The sequence below is a fragment of the Hyaena hyaena genome, unplaced genomic scaffold (assembly GCF_003009895.1).
Source record: "Hyaena hyaena isolate Hyena2069 unplaced genomic scaffold, ASM300989v1 scaffold_53, whole genome shotgun sequence".
Taxonomy (NCBI): Eukaryota; Metazoa; Chordata; class Mammalia; order Carnivora; family Hyaenidae; genus Hyaena; species Hyaena hyaena.
Window position 1 is genome coordinate 1,717,179 of NW_024080686.1, and position 23,377 is coordinate 1,740,555.

Genomic DNA, 23,377 nt, shown 5'->3' on the forward strand with positions numbered 1-23,377 from the left:
CATTGGGGTATTTTCTCTCAAGTTCAAAGTCTTCACTTCTTATATGTGCAAACTATGACACTAGGGTATTATGAGTAAACTAATTCCTAACATCTGTTGATCATCTACCACCAGGACATTCTGTGAGATACTTTATAACTATTGGCATCCGGCTTTGTTCTAGTCTTACGGAATGATGTAGTAGTAAATGCTTGCATAATGTCGAGCATGTGCCACACATTGTTCTAAGTGCTCCGTATTTTTATCATTTATATTAATGGGGTTAAATTAATAAATGAGTTATTAATTTATCCTCACAACAACTGCATGATGTAAGTACTATTATTCCATTTTACAGATGGGGAACCTAAGACATGGGGGGGGGGGTTGAACACCTGCCCAAAGCCACACAGCCAGTCCAAGAGCAAATCGCTGAACTACACTGTCTCTCCTGAGCTTTTTTTCCCAAAAAGCTTACAGCATTAGCAGAGTCTGATTTTTTTTTTTTTTAAGATTTTTAGTATTAAGTCATCTCTATGCCCAACATGGAACTCGAAGTCACCACCCTGAGATGAAAAGTTGCGTGCCCCACCGACTGAGACAGCCAGACGCCCCAGCAGAGTCCAAGTGTATTTGGTCACATCCAGTATACAAAAATTATGCCACTTGATTTTATTATCTGTAACTTTCCCCTTGTCTCCATCCTGTTGGGTAGGGGTGGAGGGCAGCAAAGATACTGCTTTGAACCTTTAATCTGACCAATTAAAGAAATCTTAGTCTCTTCAGGGTTAAAACAGCCACTTTGGAATAAATATTTAGTAAAGTGAAAGTTCAGCTCCCTATTAGGGCTGTTTTACCAATCTGTCTCCTTCCCCAAATGGCTTCTGGGTTCAAGGGTGAGATGGAGAAAGAGCCCCCGCCCTGCACGTGTCCTCAAGGTCCTTGCCAGGCTCCCTGATGCAGATGGCCGTGGGTGCTGATCGCTCCACTCGGCTCCCCCAGACCCGGGTTGTCCATTCCTTCTCTGCTGTAGTCACCCCGCCAGGGCCCCGGACACCCTGCAAGTGGACTCCTCGAGGCCTCGCCCTGTTTGAATACTCGCCTTATCTATTTCTAAACTAAAACGGTACGCGGTTATGAAATGAGGCAGACGTAGGGGACGTGACATTATGGACGTACAAATACAGTCCAGGAGGGGCGTAGAGGGGGGAGAGGGAAGTCACAGGGCAGGGGTGGCGAGGAGGAGCTGGCTTCCCGGGGAGGTGCACCCAGTTCCCAGGACCCCTGCCCGGAGCAGGAGTCAGATTTTCCGTCTCCTTTGTGGGGAAGCAATAAAGTATTTGCCAGGTGACAGACTTGTGATATTTGTTGATTTTGGTGGAAGCTCTTCTATGAACAAAACTTATTTTATGGTTTTTTTAAAAATTAAATACCTTACCACTATAGTGAACTATAATTTTGCAAGTCAGGTGACCACCCTAAAGGGAAATAAAACCAAGTAATATTTCACGTGGTCTCAGCTCCAGTAACTATGGCGATAGTGTGATATCAGATACTTCCAGGGGGTGAAAACAGAATGCAATAGGTTCTTCTAGAAAAAAAAAAAGTCTTTAAATTGTTTCATCTGTCAGTGATCAGTCTAAGCTCATAGCCATGCAAATATAGCACATATGTGCTGGAGTGGAGGGAATTTCATGTTCTTCGTTGCCTTAGCATCAAATATGGGTCCTCAGAACATCATGGAAAACAGCTGTGAAATATATTTATTCCTCACCTAGCTACCTATTGAACATTTAACCTGTTTTCTCATTTACTATGTCTAGATAAACCTGTCTATCCATATCTGTGGCAATTAAGAGTCTGCTCATAGTAGATGAACATAAAACCTCTAAGTTTTTTTATTTAAAAAATTAAATCAGGGAGGTACAATGAGAATCTTTTCTCCTGAGAATATAGAACATTGACCTAACTATTTTGTTAACCTACAAGGATATCATAAATTTTGGATATACATTTTTGGTTTGGGTATTTAAAAAAATTTTTTTTAATGTTTATTTAATTTTGAGAGAGAGAGTGCTAGCAAGGGCAGGGCAGAGAGAGACACACACACACACACACACACACACACACACATATAGAATCCGAAGCAGGCTCCAGGCTCCAAGCTGTGAGCACAGAGCTCGACGGAGGGGCTCAAACCCATGAACCGTGAGATCATGACCTGAGCTGAAGTCAGAGGCTTAAACGACTGAGCTACCCAGGTGCCCCAGGGGGTTTTTTGGGGTGCGGTTTTTTTTTAAACCTTTCAATAAATGTGGATTTCTTCAGGCAATTTGAGGTTCTGGGCTAGACTTGAAAGGAGAAGGGGACTCTTCCCAGCTGCCAGCTCTGGCCCCTCTTACATTGGGTAAATCGACATCATCATGGGAAAGTAATGTTGTTTAACAGGGTGAAGAGCTGCTATGTGCTTCATCTCACCAAAGGGTAGTATTTCTGGGGGGGGGGGGTGGATGGGGGGGAGCCACAACAGGTGTGTCAGTGCCACACAGACGTGGATGGAGCCTCCTATAGCCCGGAGGAAGGAAGGGGGAGAGCCCAGGGCCAGGGCAGCAGGGGCGGCGCATGTACCCAGAGAGTGTCTGTACTTCTTTGTTAGCTCTTCGGATTTTGTTTTTTTTTCTTCCCTCCACTGGCACAAAGCCTGGGGGGGGGGGGAAAGCACTATTAATTCAACCCTGTATTTACACAGAAAGCTCTATTGCTTAGGGGAGAAGGCACATTATTTCCAAGACTTAAGGACAACTTTGAGTAGAATTTCCAACGTTCTGTGAATTATTATATACGGCAGCGAGTTAAAAGTGTGTGTTTTTATGTTGGGCATATAGCCAGTGACTTTTTTTTTTTTTCCATCTAAAATGCCTCTGTATTCTTGAAAGCTGAGAAAGTTCACACAGTGTGAAGTCTCTTGCAGAATGTTTTCAAGAAGCTCTCAGTGTACATTCCCTTGTTCAGTGTCCTTGTGAAGTATTTCAGCATAAAGTGATGTTAGTGCCAGACTTCCCTGATAATACGCTATGGCTTGAGAAGGACTTACCAAAGAGCACTTTTATTGACTTTATAAATTAAGAACCTGGTATTTTTCAGCTCACTTGGCCTTTTGCCCTTCTGCTACAATTATTTCCTTCTGGAACAATTAGTACATGTTTTATGGATATTTGCGTTGAACTGGGTGACTCACAGATATTTCCAAAAAGAATTTTTAAGTTAGAATTCCACTTAAATGTAATCACCCTCTGTCACCATTGTTGTCTGCATTCGTTCAGATTAAGTGACGAAGTTAAACATTACCTAAAATAAAAAAGGTGGTCTCAGAATTGAACTCAACGGCTAGAAAGTAGGAAGAACGTGTTCTTTACCATGTTGGAGGAGAAGAAAATATCACAAACATGTTCACTTAGTTTTACCTTTCTCTCCTTAGAGATTCGCACCAGGACAAAAGTCTCCCTGGAAAGGCCTCCTCCGCCTGGGGTCCCTCGTCACCTTACTTGGATCCTCTCTCCCCCGATTCAGTGCTTGGCATGCTGCCAATGGTGTGCACACATCAACCCCTTTCCACGCCACGCTGTCTTTCCACCGAGTTGGTCCAAGGGCAGCCCGGGGATCTGCACCTGATCATGGTGGTGCTTGTGGGGGCCCCTCCTGACTCCCCTGCCTGCCCCCCTCCTCGCTACAGCCTGAGGGTCAGAGCAGATGGCGTGGCCCCAGAGCCTGCATTTCACCACCTGGCACCCCCTCCCCCCCCGCCCGCTCCCACGCGCCCGGCAATTCTGCTGTCTGTTCTCCCACCTGGTCCCCGCCTCCCAGCCACCCCCCTTCGCTCTGCCCCTCAGACTGACTTCTTCCTCCCTCCATCTGAAAGGGCCCTCAGGTCCTTCCACAGCATCAGGGAGAGGGACTGCTGTTCCCCAGCACCCACAGCCCATCCTACGTGTGAAACTTACTTCTGCACGTGTCCCGTTGTCCTAGCCAGGCGGCAAGCCTCGGGGACGGGGGGGCCGTTCCTCGTGCTCCGTGCGGAACCCCACATTCCACAGCTGCTCACTGATGCGAGTGGTGATGGTGGAAAGGGAAGAGATTGCGAAAACCTTCCTACTTTCTTATCAGCTCTGCGCTGCAAGGATCGCTGCCTGACGATTGCCCCCGGTTGCCTGCCTTGCACATGTCGGCTTGGAATCAAACTGAAGTGTCTTCATTTTTTATTTTTTTAGAAGTTTAGTTATTTATTTTGAGAGAGAGAGAGAGAGCACAGGAGGGGCAGAGAGAGAGAGGGAGAGAATCCCAAGCAGAGCCCAACACGGGGCTCAAACCCATGAACCCTGAGATCATAACCTGAGCCGAAATCAAGAGTCTGACCCTTAGCCACCCAGGCGCCCCTGAAGCATTTTGAAAACAGAAAGGGGAAAAATGGGCATCTCTTTTGCACAAGATATAGGTGTGGCAATACCACAGATAGCGCCTCTTTCTGGAGTGCTTGGAATACGCCTGTGGTCTCAGCAATTTACACGGACCACCTCTTCTAATCCCCCGACCAATCCCACGATGCAGGACTGTGTTATTCGACAAATAAGGACATTGAGAATTTGTTTTGCTTTTTAATATTTATTCATTTTTGAGAGAGAGAGAGAGAGAGACCCAGCATGAGTGGGGGAGGGGCAGAGAGAGAGGGAGACACAGAACTCAAAGCAGGCTCCAGTCTCTGAGCTGTCATCACAGAGCCCAACACGGGGCTCGAACCCATGAACCGTGAGATCATGACCTGAGCCGAAGTCTGACACTTAACCAACCGAGCCACTCAGGCGCCCCAAAGTCATCGAGAAGTTCTGATGCCAGGCACTCTAGCTCCAGAATCGGTGGGCTTCTCCAACTTCCAGCCCTGCCTCGCCAAGCTCCAAGCCCTGGTGATGTCAGTGTGGAATCAGAGCGGCCCAAGTGCTACCACGAAGACGAAAACATTAGTTTATGACTGGTGTTTCCTCACCACCCCCTCTTCCAAACCTCCGCCCCAAACCTGTTTGGCGTCCATGCTCCCCGGCTCAGTGACAGCACCACTCACCTAATCACGGAAGCTATACATCGCCGACCCCTCCCAGTCTGTCACCCAACATCTCTGTCACTCAGCCCTGGTGGTTTCACCACCAAGGACGTCCCTGGCCAGTCTCCAACCCTCTGACGACATAGTCACTGCCCAGCCCAGGCCCTCATCATCACCCTCCTCCTGGTGAGCGCAAAACCACTCTCCTTTCCAAGCACCTGGCCTGGCCTGGCCAGTTATTTCTGCCCAAGCAGATCTAATGACACCCTGAGACTCAGCGCCCTTCGATGGCTTCTTGTTGCCAACAGCCCAATAGCTTGGGCCCGGAGGGCCGGGAGAGTGTGGCGCCCTCCACTGCAGGAGAGGGGTCCCCAAGCGGCCATGACACCCCCCACCTCAGGGCCTTTGCCCGTGCTGTGTTCCCTATCAGAAATGCCCTCCCTTGTCTCAGAAGACCCCTTATTCTTCCTTTAGGACCCTGCTCAAACGCCACAGCCTCGCCTCTCCCCACCTCAGCTCTCCCAGGCAGAGCCCACCATCCCCCAAAGCGGACGGCCGTTTGCAGCATCTGTGCTGGCCTGCCGGGGTCTGCAGATGGAGCGACCCGGGCACCCGACCGCGAGTGGGCCGTGCGCACAGGCACCCGCGGGCGGGGCAGGAGACGGACGGTAAGAAACTACGGCTCTCGCGGGACGGGTAGAGTCACAAGGATTGAAATCTACAGGCGACGCGCCAAAGGAGCCGCGCTTAGGAGACTTCGCGCTTCTGATGTGTGACCTCCACTCGCCTCCCCCGGAAACTCGGTAGGACCGCATTTCTTCGGCGTTTGCAGTGCGGTGCCAGTCCGTTTGTTTTGCTTCATTAAGGATCGCGTGCCTTTTAAGAAGCCCTTTTTGTGCTTCGCTCGCTCCGTGTATGTGTTAAAAGCCAGCCCTCGGATTTCCCGTCTCAGAGTTAGCGTCCCCATCCGCTGATCCCCACGATGGCCCCAGAGTAGGGCCACTTGGGGGGTTTGTGATGCCCGGAGGAGCTTTCCCGAGAGCAGAGGATGGAGGAAGGGACGCCCGCGGGGTAACGCCCACGGCCGCCCGATCCCAGAGTGACGTGACCAGCGCCGTGCTCACAGCGTTCAGACCCAGCACACGCAGCCCGGTCGCTTCTCGAAAAGCCATCCCGCAGCTCCAGACCCCACTGCCGCGCCCTTTCTCCTTCCTGACGCCTGTCGCGCCATTCTCCGATTTTCTTCCTCTTCCCTTCTTCATCCCCTAGTTCTGCCTTTATTCTAACGCTCACCATCCAGAGCAACTCAACGTTCCAGATCCTGGAATTGGCGGGGTCAGGGTTTAGGAAAGATATTCAAAAGTCAGCCGCAAAATACTCGAATTCCAAGTCAAAGAAAAGGAAAGAATTTCCGGGGGAAGAATTCCTGGAAAAATCTGAGCTGACGAAACGTCAGCTTTGGGCAAGGAACTTAATTCCTTCTTTCCGTGCCATCGAGGGAGGACAATCTTTCTCTTGCATCAGAAGGTAGTGAGATGCTACCATTTTAAAAGGATGGTTTATGAGGAAGACGTTTTACCACTGATGACCTTTTCTTCAGAGAGTAAAGTATGCATATGTGAGCAGGCAAGCCGAGCCCGGGCCTTCCACTCCCGAGCCTGGAGCGCTTTCTGGAGAAGGCCGCAAAGCATGATGGCCCCCGCCCCCCCAACCCTCAGCATTAGTCACAGCAAGGGAGGTTTACCGAAAGGGAAGGCCAGTGCTTCTAAGCCGACGGCTTTCTGGCAGCTGTGTTGCAACGTCAAGCCTTCACTGGAATGATCGATCTCCATGAAGCCATAGGAAAAGAATGTGAGATATCTGGGTTCCAGATGCCAGCAAGAGGGTGACACCCAACTTGACATAGTTCTTCTGCCTCCATTCAGAAATGGGGTGAGAGTCTGGATCCAGTCCCAGGTATTTACCGAGACTCACCTGAGACTGCAGTCACCCTGGCACACCAGGCAGGCATGGAAGGGAAGGGGCGAAACCTCCTTGAACAAGCACGTTGAGGACGATGTCACTAAGGACCTCTGAAATCAGAGCGTCGGATACCGAAAAATGGAGAGAGAGTTCCGTGAGTCACCATGTTGTCTTAAGTTTGAGAATCAATTTAGGGAATTATCAAACCCCATCCTGAAAGCCAGAGGCTGTCACCAGAAGCCCCAGCCATGGCTCTGCCGCCTTTCAAGTGTCCAGACTGCTTTATAGTGGGGCCACGGGCTGCACCCAGACTACACGGCAGAAGTACTCTCACACTGGCACCACCTGGAAGGGAAAGTGCGGGATTTGGAAACAAGGGTCTGGGTTCGAGTCCCAAATTTCCTGACTAGGAGACTCTGAAAACATCATTTGATCTCTCTGGACCTTGTTTCTCCATCGACAAGGTGGGCGTAACCCTGTCTACCTCAAAGGCGTCTCTTAAGAGTGAAAGGAGCTCAGGTGTGCGATCTCTGATCAATGAGTACTCCCCCAAAGAAGGCTAACGTCATCACCATCCTGAATAACAATTATCGACACTATATAATATGCTTATTGCTCTGCTAGATGATGAGGTTTTTAAAATATATGAGATATAGTTGTGTCCATTAAGCAGCTTATACGATACAGTGAGGGAAAATGGGAAGTTGTAACTTTTAGTATTTATTGAATTCCAAAAGGTCTGGCATTGTTTGAGACACTTTTCACAAAACAAACAAATCCCTAGGTGATAGGAATTAGAATCTCCTATTCCCCAGTTGTGGAAACTGAGGCTCAGGGTCAAGTAAGTTTCCAAAGTCCCAGAGCTGGGAGGCAAAGGGTGGGGATTCCATTCTCTCCCTTCCATACCCCCACCTCCAAAGTGGAAGACGTTCATCTCACAGCAGACACACAATGGCTCGGCGACACTGGGCGGGACTAACGCCCGGAAGCCAGGCACGAAGGCCCTTCCATTGCAACTACCTGAGATGTCTCTTCAATATGGGCCGTTTCATCAGAGCGAGGACCCTGCAAATGGCTCGTCAGGAGACGGTGAGGTGCGGCACAGCCAACAAGCACCTGCAGGAACTAGACTAGGCTCCTGACCACCTCATCTCTAAAGAAGACGGAGGCCCGCTGCCAGGTGTCTTTACTCCGGACATTGTGTGAGATTCTTTACCTACGTGATGTTGCTTAACTCCACAGAGCTTGATATCGTCTTCATCGTTTTGCAGATGAGAAAACTGAGGACTGGCAGGGAGATAGGCTGCTGAAGGTAAAACTATGAAGCAGATCTGAGATTCGAACCCAGATCTGACTGGCTTGAAGCCATTCTCTCGACCTCATGCAGAGCTGAATTAACCGAAAGGCAGAGTAGCTGTGATGAGCCGTGTAACAAAGGGACAGCGGAGGCCCTGCAGGAGTAGTTGCAGTAGGATGGGCAGGATGCTTGAAGGAGATGGCATTGGAGGTGGCCTTGAAAACAGAGGTAGGGTGGGGGAAGTGAGGTAGAGAGAAAGAAAGACCTAGCAGGGGCAACCAAGGGCCTGAAATTGCAGGACATATTCAGGGAACACGGCGACAGGGTTCAGGTCAGGGGGCTCTTAGCTGGGACAAGATTTAGAATGTATGTCGGGGCCAGATGGATAAGGAATTGAAATGCCAGGCTACGAGGTTTGGACTGCAGTTCTGTAAACTGTCGGTAGCTAAGATCAGAACTCTTAGCAACCGTTCTTCCGGTCATGAGCCCCTGGCGCTGGAAGGGGCCAGATGACCAGCCCAACCTCTTCCTTGTTCTGAGGCCCAGAAGGCAGGAACTCCACTGAGCTTAGTAGAGCCTGGGCTAGAACTCTCCTTACCTCCACAACTACTCGGAAGCCCACGACTTGAGAAAGTGACTTCTCTTAAAAAAAAAAAAAAAAAACCCATCCGTTAGCTAAAAACAAATGATTGCCAAACAAATAAAAAGATGCTAAACCTCACTCGTACTTTTAAAAAATGCAAATCAAAACAGTGGGATGCTATTTTTCATCTAACAGAACTGGCAAAGCTAAGTTTGATAATGCCGCCCATCGTCGTTGGTGAGGGTGTGGCTCTTCAGGCTGTCCTGATAACCCATTGGTTGGAGTCTAACTGGGCCAACCTTTTGGAAAACAATTTGGGAAGGTCCGTAAAGATCGCAACTGTGCGAATGCCTTTTTCATAGAAGCCCAATTCTAAGGATTCAGCCTAAGCTAAATGGGAAGGGGGGTGGGGGAGACAGACACAAACAGAAAATCGAGTATTACAGACAGGATGTGGTAAACGTGGTAACGAGGAGATACAGAAGGGACTGTGGGTATGCACAGGACACTTAGCCCAGCCTAGGTCAGGGAAGCCCCTCCCCACCCCTGGAGCAATGTGGAGTCCTGGCTGAGTCTGGAAGGTTCGGTGAAGTTGGTCAAGTAGGAAGCAGAGGGGCAGGGAATTGGGGGCAGGAGGTGGCTCTTTACTGAGCAACATTGTGAGAAGCAGAATAGCCAATGGTCGGATTGAGCTATTCATCTACACTCCCTGCTAAGGAGTTTGAACTTATCTGGAGTGTACTCAAGTGACTTGACACACTCAAATGTGTGCTTGATAAGGTTCACTCTGGCCACCTCTGGAAACGCAGCAGAGGAAGAAAAGTTGAGGCAGAGGCAATTCCCACTTTGAGTTCCTTCAAGCAGTACAACTCTGACGATTTCCACCCATACCGCTTTTCCTTGATATTTTTCTTAAATTGGCTCATTAAAAAAAAATACAGTTTATTTAAACAGGAGGCTCGTGAGGAAGTAGAAAGGACAGGCTCCAAGATCTGGTGTTGTACCCAGGATTAGGGGATGGAAACGGAAAATGGCGGAAAGGGGACAGGGAGGAGTGTCTGTGGATGCTGATTTACTTATTTTTAATGTTTATTTATTTTTGAGAGAGAGAGAGAGAGAGAGAGAGAGAGAGCACGAGCAAGGTAGGAACAGAGAGAGAGAGAGGGAGACACAGAATCTGAAGCAGTCTCCAGGCTCGGAGCGGTCAGCACAGAGCCTGACGCGGGGCTCGAACTCACGAACTGTGAGATCATGACCTGAGCTGAAGAAGGAAGCTTAACCGACTGAGCCACCCAGGCGCCCCTGTGGATGCTGATTTGGGGCCCGTGGGGTCTGGAGAACAGGGAGAAGGAAAGTGGTGGGAACAGACGCCGGACAGCTGGTGCTAAAGACCCGGGCAGCCTCCATGTTTCTCAGTCTTCATTGCTCGTGGCCTCCTGGCAGCACTTGACCCAGTTGGCCACACCTTCCTCCTGTCTCACTTTCTGCACCCAGTCCCCATGCGTCCGTTTCCCTCCCCCCTCAGTGATCTCCCTCTTCCACCCCACCCCCCACCCCCTACCCCGTGTCAGTCCTGTTCTGTCCTCACTCACTGCAGTGGAGATTCGTCTCCTCCGCAGGCTTTCAAGCCCATCTCTCGGCTGATGACTCCGAGATGTCCACTCAGCCCCTTCTTCCCCGGACCCGCACTCCCATCCAACCTACTCATACATCTGTCTGCGTCTCTAATAAAAGTCTTGAATTTGTGTCTGAAACGGGACTCCTGACCTACCCCAGCGTTATGCGCACAGTCTTCCCCATTCTCGGCGAGGGATCCCTTCCGGCCTCTACCTGAAAACCTTCTAGTGTCTTCGACTCTCTTTTTCTCATACTTTACATCCGGTTTTCAGGGAATCCTGCTCGTTCGACCTTCGGAAGAGATCCAGGCACTTTCCCGCCCCTCCGCTCTCCCACCCAGATTAAAGACATGAGTGAGAGCAGGTCACTGCTCGGCTGCGAGGCCTCTGTCTTACTCAGTGAGAGCCGCCGTCCACACGAGCCCAAGCCTCCCCCGCCTGCTGCTTTGCCCCTCTGGATGTACCGGTGCCGATGTCCACGGTCCGCACCTTTTGCAAAGCTGTGCCTGAGTCTGGACCGCTCCTCCTCCACTTCCCGGAAGGCCTTTCCTCCGCGCGCCTTGCGACCTCAGCTCCGCCCCATGCCCTCCAGCTGCCTGCTTTTTCTCCCACAGAACCTGCCAGTCTCACGAGCAGGGCTTCCAACACACCTTGCTCGTACTGTTTATTGTCTGTTCCCCCCTAGATGCCGAGGGAAGGCAGGGAAATGTACTGTCTGCCGCATCTAGAACAATGCCTGGCATACAGTTGTCCCTGTATGAGCGGACCCTGGAGGAGAAGGGAGCTTCGGCTCCGGACGACTGGGCTGGGGCAGGGGCGGACATGCCGGAAACGGTGGAAAGGTCAGCAGTGGGTTAGGGACGGGGCCCCACGAAGGCGCTCAGCGGGGAGGGGAATGAAGGAGGAAGTGGCTGAAGCCCCGATGAGGGTTCTGAGAGGGCTCAGGGGTGCGCAGGGACTGGAGGTGAGAGGGGCCCGCAGTGAGGTGGGGGCGCAGGGGAGGGGGAGGGGCGGGCCCTTGGCACCAGGCGGCTCGGATGAGGCCGATGCCACCGCTCAGCAGGTCCTCACCCAGGCCTCGTGTGGGGAAACCATTAGGAGACTGGCAGCTGCCCAGCGACGGTCACCTAGAAGAGGGACAATAGAAGACGGATGCACGAGACGCATGCGCAGGAGGTCCGAAAGCCAGGCGGCCGCCGTGGGCACGACGAGGCCGGAGCCCTCGGACCTTTCTCGGGCCAAACCCACAGGCCTCAGAAACCAGTGACCGCGGACTGAGAGGCGGCACGACGGCGGGGCGCTTCACAGACCCGGAGAGGGAAGGGGCCGCGGCAGGCGAGGCGGACCGCCGGCGGGGAGGCTCCATCACTGCAGCCGCGGGGGGCTTCGGTGGCCCAGCGGGGAAGCGAAGACCCCCAGGCCCGAGATGGCGTTGCCAAGGCTCGGCCGCGCCCTCCGGTGAGCCGCCGAGGGCGGCGACCTAGGCGCCGGGCGGTGGGCGCGCGGAGGGCCGCGGGGGGTCGGGAGGTGCGCGCCTGGGGCCGCGCGGCCACGCCAGTCCCCTGCCGCCGGCAGGCCGAGAGCGCGGGGCGCGCCGCACCTACGCGGCCACGCGGAGCGGCGGCCCCCCCCCCCCCGCCCCGGCGGCCCGCGCGCTGGCCAATCAGGCGGCGCCGCCGGCCGCCCGGCCCCGAGGCCCCGCCCCGTGCGGGCGCGCCGCCAGCCAATGGGCGGTCGAGCCCGGGCGCCCAGAGCGCGCAGCCCGCGCGGAGCCGGCTCAGAGCGAGAAAAGCGAACCCAACCCGTCGGGGCCGCCGCTCCGGACCCGCCGCCGCCGCCGCCGCCGCCGCCTCCTCCCCCCGTATCGGGTGTACTGTCCCAACCCGAAAGTCCAGTTCGGCGGCCCGGCAGCGGCGAGCAAGCGCGATGACACAGGAGTACGATAAGTAAGTGAGGCGCCGGCGCGCGAGTCCGGCCGTGCGGCTCCAGGCCGCCGCCGCCGCCGCCGCCCGTCCGGCCGGCCGGCCGGCCGCACCTGCCGCGGGGCCCGGCGAGGCGACGCGAGGCCGGCGGGGCAGCGGCCGGATGGGGGGGGGGGCGAGGCCCCGCGGGCGGGGGCGCGAAGCCGGGCGGGCGGGGGGCGCGTCTCGCCGTCCGCTTTCGTCTCCGCCGCGGCCTCTGCCCTCAGCCCCCCCTCCCCCGCGCCTTTGTTCCACCGAAGCCCCCGGGGAGACCCTTGCCTTGGGGACTCGATTCCGGAGACGCGACCTCCGCCCGCGGCTCCCCCTCCGCCTCGGCGGCACCGCCCGGCGGGCGCGCCCGCATCTGCGCTCGGCTGGTGGCCCGGGTGCGGGGAGGGAGATTCGGGGCGCGGCGCCTCGCGGGCTGTGGCCGCGGCGCGTGGACGCCCCCGTACCTCGCCCCCCCGCCCCCACCAGGGTCGCGTTTGCCCCGTGGAGCCAGCGGAGCTCTTTGGGACTCGCTCCCCCGCTGAACGGTAGATGTCCCGGGTAATCGATCCCCAGTGGCCCGGCCCAGCCGCGTCCCGCAGTCCGCCTGCCAGAACTTCCGAAAGGAGAGATTTAGGGAAAAGTGGAAGTGCTCTGATGTCCTGGCATTTTTCTTCCCCTTGGCCGGCTGTGTGAGTGAGAAAATTGTAGGAGTTATTTTGCCACTTGCATCACTGATGGTAATTACAGATTGCTGTAATTAAAAATCCTCAGAAAAGAAATCAGGCGGACGAAATCTTCGAAATCAAGGGGATACACAGAAACTGCTGTACTAATGTGCCTTTTGGAGTTTGTGGTGAAAGAAATTATCGTTGAGTGATGTAAGGTGGTGCAATGTAAAGATGTGAACACCGAGGGACACCGGGTGAGGGAGATTTCTGTATTTTCTTTGCAGCTTTTGTGTACATATAAAATTGTTCCGGAATTTTTTAAAAAAATTATTAGGAAAAAAAGTGAGTCGCACCAAACGAATAAGTATATTTCAGGTCAGTAAGTCCAGATCAGACGTCTGCCTTCCGGTTTTCCCTTCAGTGCCGCCTTTTTCTGGTTGAGAGGGTTGGATATCGTGTCTGGGGCATCTTGAATGGATTAACCTGGGGTCCATGAAACGATCACTTGAAAAAGATTTCAGAAGCCTTGGCGAGATTACTGGCGAGGGGTTGAAGACTCACCCCGAGGCAGAGATGGGCCTTTAGGGACCAGCGCCTGGCCCCACTGTGCTAGGGGGAAGTAGATGGAGGCGGCCACTGGTTACTGTTTATTTCTCGACTTAGGGTTTAGATAAGGCAAATTTCCAAAGCTAAAATTTTGGCCTCCGGCGCACCTTGGAAACGTAAGGCACCTTCAGGGTGATCAGAGAAAACCATTTGCAAAGAAATATTTTCTATTGCCTGTACACATTTGGGATGGGGGAGGCGGGTGAAGAAGGGAAGCTGAAAAACTAGCATTACGGGAATTGAATGAGCCAAGCGCTGTCATAATCTTCTGTGAGTAGCTATTATGCTATTAATAATAGCTTCACAGGGCACCGGTTAAACACCTCAGGAGAGCCCTGATTCAGGAGCCCTTCCACTCAGCTCCAAAGGGTGTAGGGAGTGCCCTTATTTATTTACTGTGAATGTGGGATATATATACACACGCTTTCGTTTCTAAGTGGACTGCCTCATCAAGTTTGATTCGTGTTAAAATAGTACCCCACCTCAAGACTTCTTTCCCTACGGAATGTGAGCTCCTTGGATTTTATGCTGAGCCCGTGAGTTTAAACCATTGACTTTGACATAAGACCTAATTGTGAGGATACGTGAAGCTGTTGGGCCATGTCCCCACCCCTTTCCAAAGATGTGCTCCTTTTTAAAAATCCATATCTGCTTTTAAAGGGCCTGGGTGACTGCCAAACCCTAACCTTTGCTGATTACTTGAGAAGATAATCAGTCTTTCTACATTCACTTTTAGAGTAGATAGGTCACCTTTAGGCCATTTACATATTTCATTTGTGTGTTGCAATGAGAGCTGATCCTTAAATTTGCTTGTTAGAATAGTGATAATTCAGAGTCGTTTTGAACATTAACAGGTTTTTTGTTCCCCCCTTAAACTTCATTTTGCTGGAGTGACTGTTCCGTTTTCTCTCTTTATTGACTTACTAAATAGCACCAATTGAACAGTGTGGAGACTATTTACATTTCGGGGTTTTGGAATCAGTAGTGTTTGTTTTCATCTTTAAAATGAACTCTCCTGTAAGACTTTACCAAGATCTCCGTTGATTTTTCTGGATTTGTCCCACCAAACTGCAGTGTTCCAATGAAACCATTTTTGCTCAGTGTGAAAAACTAGGAAACGTTTTTAAAAACGAGATTTCCCACCTGTTTTTTTCCTTTAAAAAGCTCTTTTTGTTCAGTGGTTTTATTTATTGTTGTAGATTCTTAAGTGTTTATCTCTAAGATAAACAGTTAACTCCCATGCCAGAAAATTATGCCTCCTTATTGATTTACAGTCCCCTTTGGCCACATTCCAGGCTCAATCTGCTGGTAATCAGTAGAATATTCTAACTCTCTCATATACCCCGGAGGATTAAACCAAGTATCCCTTTTTCTTTCCGCCCCCTCCTCCTCTCCCCCTCATCTGTGGGTAGGAAAGTTTTTAAGGCCTGGTGTCAACAGAAGGAGGGAAATAACATGTAGCAGCACGATGATTGAACCATGTATATACTCCCCCTAAGAGGGGACAGCCCTGATTGGAGACGTCTGAAGAGAATGAATGTTCTGTTTTGCCTTACTCTGTCCTTGTGTTCATTTACTTAAGTGCTTGAATAGCCCGGCATTTTCTTAGAGTATCTTTTTGTTTTGTTTTGTTTTGTTTTGCCAAATACTGTATCCTGCCTTACATGTATAGGTACACCATAGGCCCCCTGGCTGCCCAAATGCCTTACGCCTTGCGGGGTGACCCATTGGTGTGCATTTCGATGGTTTGTCTCCTGGTCTTGTCTTGATTTTCTTTGCCAGGGCGGTTCGTTGATGAAACAATAAAAAAGCTATTTTATTGGAACATCAAGGAATCGGTTATTTGGTTCTTAAAAAAAAAAAAATGAGTGCCTTGCGGTAAAAAGTGTGATATACATATGTGTGTTTTTAATTTTCTCCAAAGCAAACGGCCGGTGTTGGTTCTTCAGAACGAAGCGCTTTATCCGCAGCGGCGCTCCTACACGAGCGAGGATGAAGCCTGGAAATCCTTCCTGGAAAACCCTCTCACCGCGGCCACCAAAGCCATGATGAGCATCAACGGGGATGAAGACAGTGCGGCCGCGCTGGGCCTGCTCTATGACTATTACAAGGTGGATTTGCCTCCTCTTTTACAAACCTAACAACAGTCCAAGATGCACTTGACTCCACAGCGTATAAAACAGTAATTTGCTGGTAGAGTGTAATGCAAGTTGCTTCTTTAGTGACTATAAATAGTGTAATGAGTACTTTGACTTAACTGTGGTTCAAAGCTGAAAATGTACCATCATAGGATCAAAGGGTTGTTTTTAAAGTACATGAAGTAGCCAGCTGTCCTAGCTCGGTCTGAAAGATGGAGCTCCCGTAGCAGAAAATGGTAAGATGTGTCTTCGCGAGACTGAACATTTTACCGAAGGTGCTTCTTCGCGCGCTCAGGAAGGGACAGTGGTTCGTTTTCTGCGCTCCCGCCTTCCTGCCGAGGTGGTCAGAGCGATGGCCTTCTCCCTACACGATATTACAGAGCTTTTGATGCGACGGTAGAATTCATGAAGGAACAAAAGCTGTTTTCTAGTCTCGGACTTTCTTGTTCTAAGATCAGGATGTAGTCTGTTGCCTTTTTCTGTCGAATGATCCTAACTCAGTATCACTTCTTCTCCGCCGGGACTTTTATGTGGCCTTCCTGTCTGGAGACGTGTGTCCTCCTCCCTGTCCCAGTGACGCTGGCCTCCGCTTGCTGATTGCCTGTGGCCTGCCAGACGGCACGTGCCTTATTTCCGGCCCCTCCAGAAAGCCTGCACAATATGCGGTATCGTCCCTGTTTTGCAGATGGGAAAAATATAGTTCTCAGGTCGCACGGCTAGGATGGGCGGCAGCCAGGATTTCAGGCCCGGTCTGGGCTGTGCCCGAGTCACCCCCTTCAGGGTGCCGTCTCCTCTGGGACTTGCTTTGCTTCCTGTATTTACTTTGGCTTCCTTTTCTCTGCCCAGTGATGGTATGTGGAGACGCCTGTATACCGCAGTCTGCTTGTGCCATATTTTTTGTTTTTAAAACTTCCAGACCCATAGAAAACTTGCATTTAATCGGACAAGTAACACCCAGATACTTCCACCTAGATCCACCAGTTGCTTGCCTTCTCTTCCCTCTGGCACTGTACTCTTTCCCGAATACAAGCAATGTGGAAGGGGACAAAAAGCGAAGAAGAGAGTTGGGTGATGGTTCCCAAATAGGGTGGCGCCTAAATAAAGATTTAAGGATTTTCCAATGTGAGGCTGTATACCCGGCATGTTGTGTTTGAGAGGCTGAGGTAAGTTTTGTTTTCCTTTGAATATGAAGGGAAACTTGTACCTCATGATGCTGGAAGATTCCTTTGCCTATAGCCGAAGAGTGCCTTTGAAGCGGAGCTTATGATATATCTGTTCTCCTTACGGCTGTTTTATTGTCTCGATCAGTATAAAAATTAGAAGTTCCTAAGTATTAATTACGAAGTTTGAGATTACATATTTAAAAATTTTTTTTTTAATTTATCTTGAGAGAGAGAGTGCACGCACACGCGAGTGGGGGAGGTGTAGAGAGAGAAGGAGTATAAAAATTAGAAGTTCCTGAGTATTAATTATGAAGTTTGAGATTACATATTTTTTAATTCCTTTAAAATTTATTTTGAGGTAGAGAGCACGCACGCGAGTGGGGGAGATGTAGAGAGAGAGGGAGAAAGAACACCAAGCAGGCTCCGCACTGTCAGCACAGAGCCCCATGTGGGACTTGATCTAACAAACCATGAGATCATGACCTGAGCTGACACCAAGAGTCAAACGCTTAACTGACTGACCCACCCAGGCGCCCCACGAGGTTACGTATTTTTAACTGAAGTTTTGAGAATGGGAGAAAACTAACAAGTTTAGTGCCAGGAAGACTGATGTAATAATACTGATTGCAGTGCTTGTATATGTGTAAGCTTTCAATGTAAGGTCCTGAAAGTATTTTACATCTTAGGGGGAGATAAGTCATCACCTCTGTCCGTTAAGGGTGACAATCTTCACGCTTAAGATGTCATACTTCTTACGATAGGTGTAGGGAGATTTTCTTTTGTACATGACCTGATTTGTTTGAGGTCTCTGGATATAACCTTCCGTCATTTTTACATAGTAACTTCATTGACGCTTTTAAAGCACGTTGTTAACACATGAAACAATTTAATTTGTGTTTAAAAGTAATTATACTCCTAGGCTCACACTGAAAAGCGCTTTCAAACATGTAGCAGGTTTGGAGCGCAGGTTTGGAATGATGGCTGCAGCGCACCTGTAGTGTTAGCCTGCTTTCACCTCCTTTGTAAAGAAGAGCAGAATCAAAAAGGCATAGCATAAACTGAGTTCGATTCGTCCCTTGGGTACCAGTGTGAATCCCAGAGTATCTAAAGAAACTTACCACTTGAAGCCAGCGTTTGGATCTTGGACATGGCCTGTTAGCGGGCCGATCGTTTCGATTTTGCGTTTGATCTAAAAGGAAGGGCGGTGGGAGGGGGCGGCGCCGGCACCCGGAGCCCAGTTGCGTTCTCTGTTGCTTCTTTATTCCGTAACGTGGATAAATGCGTAAAACCGAGCCAGAGGCGTTTGTTTAAGAGATCAACGCAAACTCAGTGACCGGGTAAATTTGGGATGCCCTGAGTTTATTTGGCAACTGAAGAATCGTTTGGTTTTTGCCTCTCAACCTGGCGAGCAGAATGTAAGCTCCTGAGGGCAGACGCTGGCATTCGGCGGGCCGGGCAGGTAGATCTGTGAATGGATGAACCGAGCTGGAAAATAAAACGCTGTGTCTGTACTCCGCGAAGTGAGAACTAAAGTGTCGTCTTGTGTGTTACCGCCCAAGGTTCCGAGAGAGAGGAGGTCCTCGACAGCGAAGCCGGATGCCGAGCCCCCGGAGCCCGAGCACAGCAAGAGGTAAGGTCTAATAGCATGAAGTCGTCCTCTTGAAAAAGGCCAGGTTTCTGTCAAAATAAAATGGGAGTTGGTTTACGTGAGAAAGCTCTGGTGGAAGAGAGAGGTGGTAATTCTGATTGGTTGCTCTGAAAAGTTACCAGTCTCTTTAGACAGAGTTGCCTTTTCTGGAAAACAAAGCATTAACTTTCTTGCTCTGTGGAGCAGCAATGTTCTTAGTAATAATGTAAGGCAAGTGTTTGCTTCAGGTCTTTGAGGTTCTCTTACAAAGGGTGTGGCTTAATGCAACTGCAGGACTCTTTTTAAAAACATGAAGTACCCAGTGATCTTAATAATTGCCTAATAAGTAAAACTTAATGAAGTAGCTGTTTTCCCAATTCCTGTTGGAGTTATTTTTAAAATATTTTAGGTTAAAACTTCCAGAAAATTAAGGCTTCACTACAGCCATGAAGGAAAAATTTACATATGCTTTTTACATTTCCCTGTATTCTATTAGTAATAGAGGAGTAAACATTTCTTTAAACTTTTTAATGTTTTTGTTCATTTTCGAGACCGAGACAGAGCATGAGCGGGGGAGGGGCAGAGAGCTAGGGAGACACAGAATTGGAAGCAGGCTCCGGGCTCTGAGCTGTCAGCACAGAGCCTAATGCGGGCCCCAAACCCACTAACTGTGAGGTCCTGACCTGAGCTGAAGTCAGACGCTTTACCGACTGAGCCACCCAGGTGCCCCAGGAGTAAAATAGTTTTAAAGGAAGAATGATCACTCCGAATCCCACACTCCGAATCCCACCATCTTGAGGATTTTTGTAATTTGCTATTTGGGTGTGGGTGGGTGTGCACATTTTATGTGGTTGTGATTGTATTCACAGATCGGGTTTGATAGTTTGTGTTCTACCTAATCCCTTCCACATTGCGTTCTCCACGTTGCTGTGTTAATCTGCATAATTACCCTTTGGAGAAGGGCTTATGGCTTTTGTTATGTTACTTTTTATTATGGGCATTTTCAAACAACAGAAGTAGAGAAATAATATAAACCCAGATACAACATTCCTAGCTTCAGCAGTTGCTCAGATGATTCCTCCTGTTTGATCTACTCTTCCCTCTTCTCCAGCTTTTCAGTAAACTTTGTATTTTATGTATTTTTGCTGTAGTATTTTAAAGCAAAACTTAGTATCCTAACATTCAGTCCCCATCTAATTTTTTTACTACTACAAAGCCTTACTGAACAACTTTCTAGGGGACTTTTTCCTTTTTTCTCTCTTTAGGATAAATTCTTGGGAGTGGATTCATAGTTCAAGGTTTGCACGTTTCATTGATCGTGCCCTTTTCCGTAAAGGTCCGCCTATACTGTTTGAGGGGGCCTTGAAAATTCATTAACTGTCCCCTGGACTAGAAATCATCTTCTGTTGCCCAGGATAGTTATTAAACCAAAAAGTAATTTTATGCAAGTGTATCTACCTGTACAGTGTAACCAGAGGTTTCTGTCTGATGGCAGAGAAGGCCACACAAGGGGAGGCACTAGGGAAAGTGGTGGCCGAGTAGGGACAGTTCATACTGGCCGAGCCCTTGTCCCCCAGGCATTATTACACCTGACCTGGTGTGCCGCCTCATCTCACCCGCCACAACCCTGTGAGGGTCGATGCCGTGACTATCCCAGCTTCGTGGGTGAGCATGCAGTTAACTAGGAGGTGAAACCACTTGCTAAAGGTCATGGACTTTGAGCCACGGCGGTCTGACTCTCGAATCTGTACTTGAACCGCCGTCTTCTAGGTTTGTAGCTTCAGGCTTCTAATGAAATAAGATCATTTTATTAGGATTATTGAAAATAAAGAGAACTGTGAGTTCTCCGTATTTCAAAGGAAATTCTACTTAATACTTTTGGATTTTACTTGACTGATAACTATAAAGTCTTTTTTCCTTTTCAATGGATTATCATTGGCGTTTTCCATTCATGTGGTTCCTCCCAAGTGTATTATTATTATTATTATTATTATTATTATTATTACATAGGACCCACTGCCATTAGGAGAATAAAAATTGTCAAAGAACTGTATCAGCGTTGAATTTGAAAACACAGTTTTCTTTTCTTTTCTTAAAGAAACAGCATGCCAAATGTGACCGAGCAGTCCCTGGTTTCTGCTGGAGAAAACAGAGTGCAAGTACTGAAAAATGTGCCATTTAACATTGTCCTTCCCCATGGCAACCAACTGGGCGTTGATAAGCGAGGCCATCTGACAGCTCCCGATACAACAGTCACTGTCTCCATAGCAACAATGCCTACCCACTCCATCAAGACAGAAACCCAGCCCCATTGCTTTGCTGTGGGAATCTCTCCAGCAGTGTACCATCCTGAGCCCACTGAGCGGGTGGTGGTTTTCGACCGGAACCTTAATGCTGACCAGTTCAGCTCTGGTGCTCAACCCCCAAATGCTCAAAGGCGAACTCCAGACTCTACCTTCTCAGAGACCTTCAAGGAAGGCGTTCAGGAGGTACAGGAAATGAAAGCATCTTCCTAAGACATTTGTGTGTTTGTATAAGTATTGAGTTCCACCTCTTCCTTGTTATGTAAGCTTGAAACTCAGCCTGAAATGAATGGATTAGGAACAAAAGATTTTTTTTTTTTTTTACAAGAAAAGGCCCATGAGTGTAATTTGTAAACCAAACCTACAAAACCAGAAATTATTATCAAGGGCACATGGCTAATCTTACCAGCATTTGAGTTAACAATTATGATTGCAGCTAAGTGATTTGTCGGAGAAAGAGAACCCCATGCGTAATCTTCCATCGACAACAGAGATCTCCACATAGGTCTCTTTTCAGCTTTTGTCTAGACCAAAACAAGATTCCTGCAGTTGCTCTTAATGGAAAATGATTTATCATGTACTTGCTTGGTCTCTCTTGGTTGGTGGTAATAGTCAGGGACGCAGTGGATCTTGATGACCCACGCGATGTGTGAAATTTACAAATTAACTCCAAATGCTTCTGGGGGATTTTGTGGCGATGAACATCTTTCAGGTAAAAGTTAGGGACTGAAGATGTTTGAAGCCATCTTTAAAGTCTCATGGGGGAAAGGAGCATCTATCTATGTGCTGATGGAGTTAAGGAGTAGAATAGTAGCCTTTTCAGAGAAAATGCACCTATCCATGCAGCCACGGTACAGACTTGAGACTGTATCTTCGCTTAGTATGACGATTCCTAAAAGTCACGAGATTTGGGTTGCAGATTCTAGAGTTTGAACAGAAAAAGTGGGAAAGGGAATAATGCAGCACGCTGGGGGAGGTACCCACGGAGACCGTCTTTGTTGAATTGAGTGGCATATAAAATGGGTGTTTTTCTTTCTTCTTAATTTTCTTTTTTACATTTTTTTGGTAGAGTTACAATTTTTATTTTAAAATGAATATTGAATGAGCAGTGGGTTGCTGTAAGCCACATACTTCTGTGCTGTACCAGATATAGGTCTTTAGTAAGCCTGATAACCAGTTAAATAGTTGTGGCTTATTGCATTGATATTTCAGGTTTTCTTCCCCTCGGATCTCAATCTACGGATGCCTGGCATGAATTCAGAGGACTATGTTTTTGACAGTGTTTCTGGGTAATAGTTGTCTTTTAATTTGATTTTTAACTTTCAGCTCTTACGACTTTTTTGTTAATTTGATACTGGAAAATCAGAGGTGGCTTTGGTGGGCTTTCACCTGTATCTCAACTAAAGTTACTATGGTGTTACCTTTGCTAGAGGCCATGTGCTTTAGTCCGTTTAACTTTGAAATCTGTACTGTGTTTCATGTTTCCTTAATTCTTGGTGTTGGTGCTTTTTCTTTCCTTCAGTTTCTTTATGGGATGGCTGTAAAATGGAATCTAAAAGAAGAAATGAGGGGATTAAATTAGATCTCCGAGCTCCCTGCTGTTTGCAAAAGTGTGTACTTCTGTGAGAATTTAGGAATAGCATCAGGTGGATGAAGGCTTTCATTTTTTATTAGACTCGCTGGCGGTGAAATAAACGAAGTCAGCTTTTCTCTAACCCGACAGCCTCGTCTTTTAAAACCGCAAGATTGTATCACACACTGGGAATAGGAGTATCTTCCAAGTGAATTATCAAAATGTATAAACACCTCCAGATGGTTTTTAAAAGAGTTTAGAATTTCATTTTATAATTTGGTTCTTGGCATTTCTTTTTGGTATGTTATATTTTGAAGCAAAAGCTGTTTATTGTAAAGTGTAGGATTTTGTGGGAATTGAGACTTCCCTTGAAGACCTGCCCCAAGGAGCAGGAGTCACAGGCTCTAGTACCCTGAGGATCTCAGATAGGAGTGACCACACTCTTTCTGTAAAGAATCAGATAGTATGTGGGCCTTCCAGCCTCTGGTGCAGCTGCCTAGCTCTGCCTCTCCAGCACAAAAGCAGCTATAGATAACATGTGAAGAAAGGGTGCGGTTGTGTTCCAGTAAAACTTTATTTATAAGAATAGGTGTAATTTTCGACATCCGGCCCAGGAATTTATTTAAAATTATTTAAATTGTTATTTAGAGTTGCTAACCTCAGGGAGACGCATGCGTGTTACTTTAAGGTGGTGATAAACGTAGAGAACTGTGGAATGCCCATCTAGACATTTAAATTACAAGCAGAAACAACAAAAAAGGGCTGTGCAGACCACATCGAATTTAATCCAAGGACTACACAGCCACCTGTTCGCAACC

At 48.9% G+C, this 23,377-nt stretch overlaps 1 protein-coding gene across 4 annotated transcripts in view; it reads left to right on the forward strand.

The window, feature by feature from the left end:
- The first annotated feature begins 12,335 nt into the window (after positions 1-12,335).
- Positions 12,336-23,377, forward strand: part of GRHL1 (grainyhead like transcription factor 1) — a 54,211-nt gene continuing 43,169 nt past the window's right edge. For 2 of the 4 annotated variants that reach the window (XM_039231081.1, XM_039231082.1), the window contains exons 1-5: positions 12,336-12,475; positions 15,680-15,866; positions 18,616-18,686; positions 20,782-21,172; positions 22,199-22,275. In XM_039231081.1, the coding sequence (XP_039087012.1) occupies positions 12,456-12,475; positions 15,680-15,866; positions 18,616-18,686; positions 20,782-21,172; positions 22,199-22,275 (746 nt within the window). In that variant the 5' untranslated portion in view covers positions 12,336-12,455. Of the gene's footprint in view, positions 12,476-15,679; positions 15,867-16,855; positions 17,057-18,615; positions 18,687-20,781; positions 21,173-22,198; positions 22,276-23,377 lie in introns of those variants that run through there. The other 2 variants (XM_039231083.1, XM_039231084.1) reach the window with 2 other exon arrangements.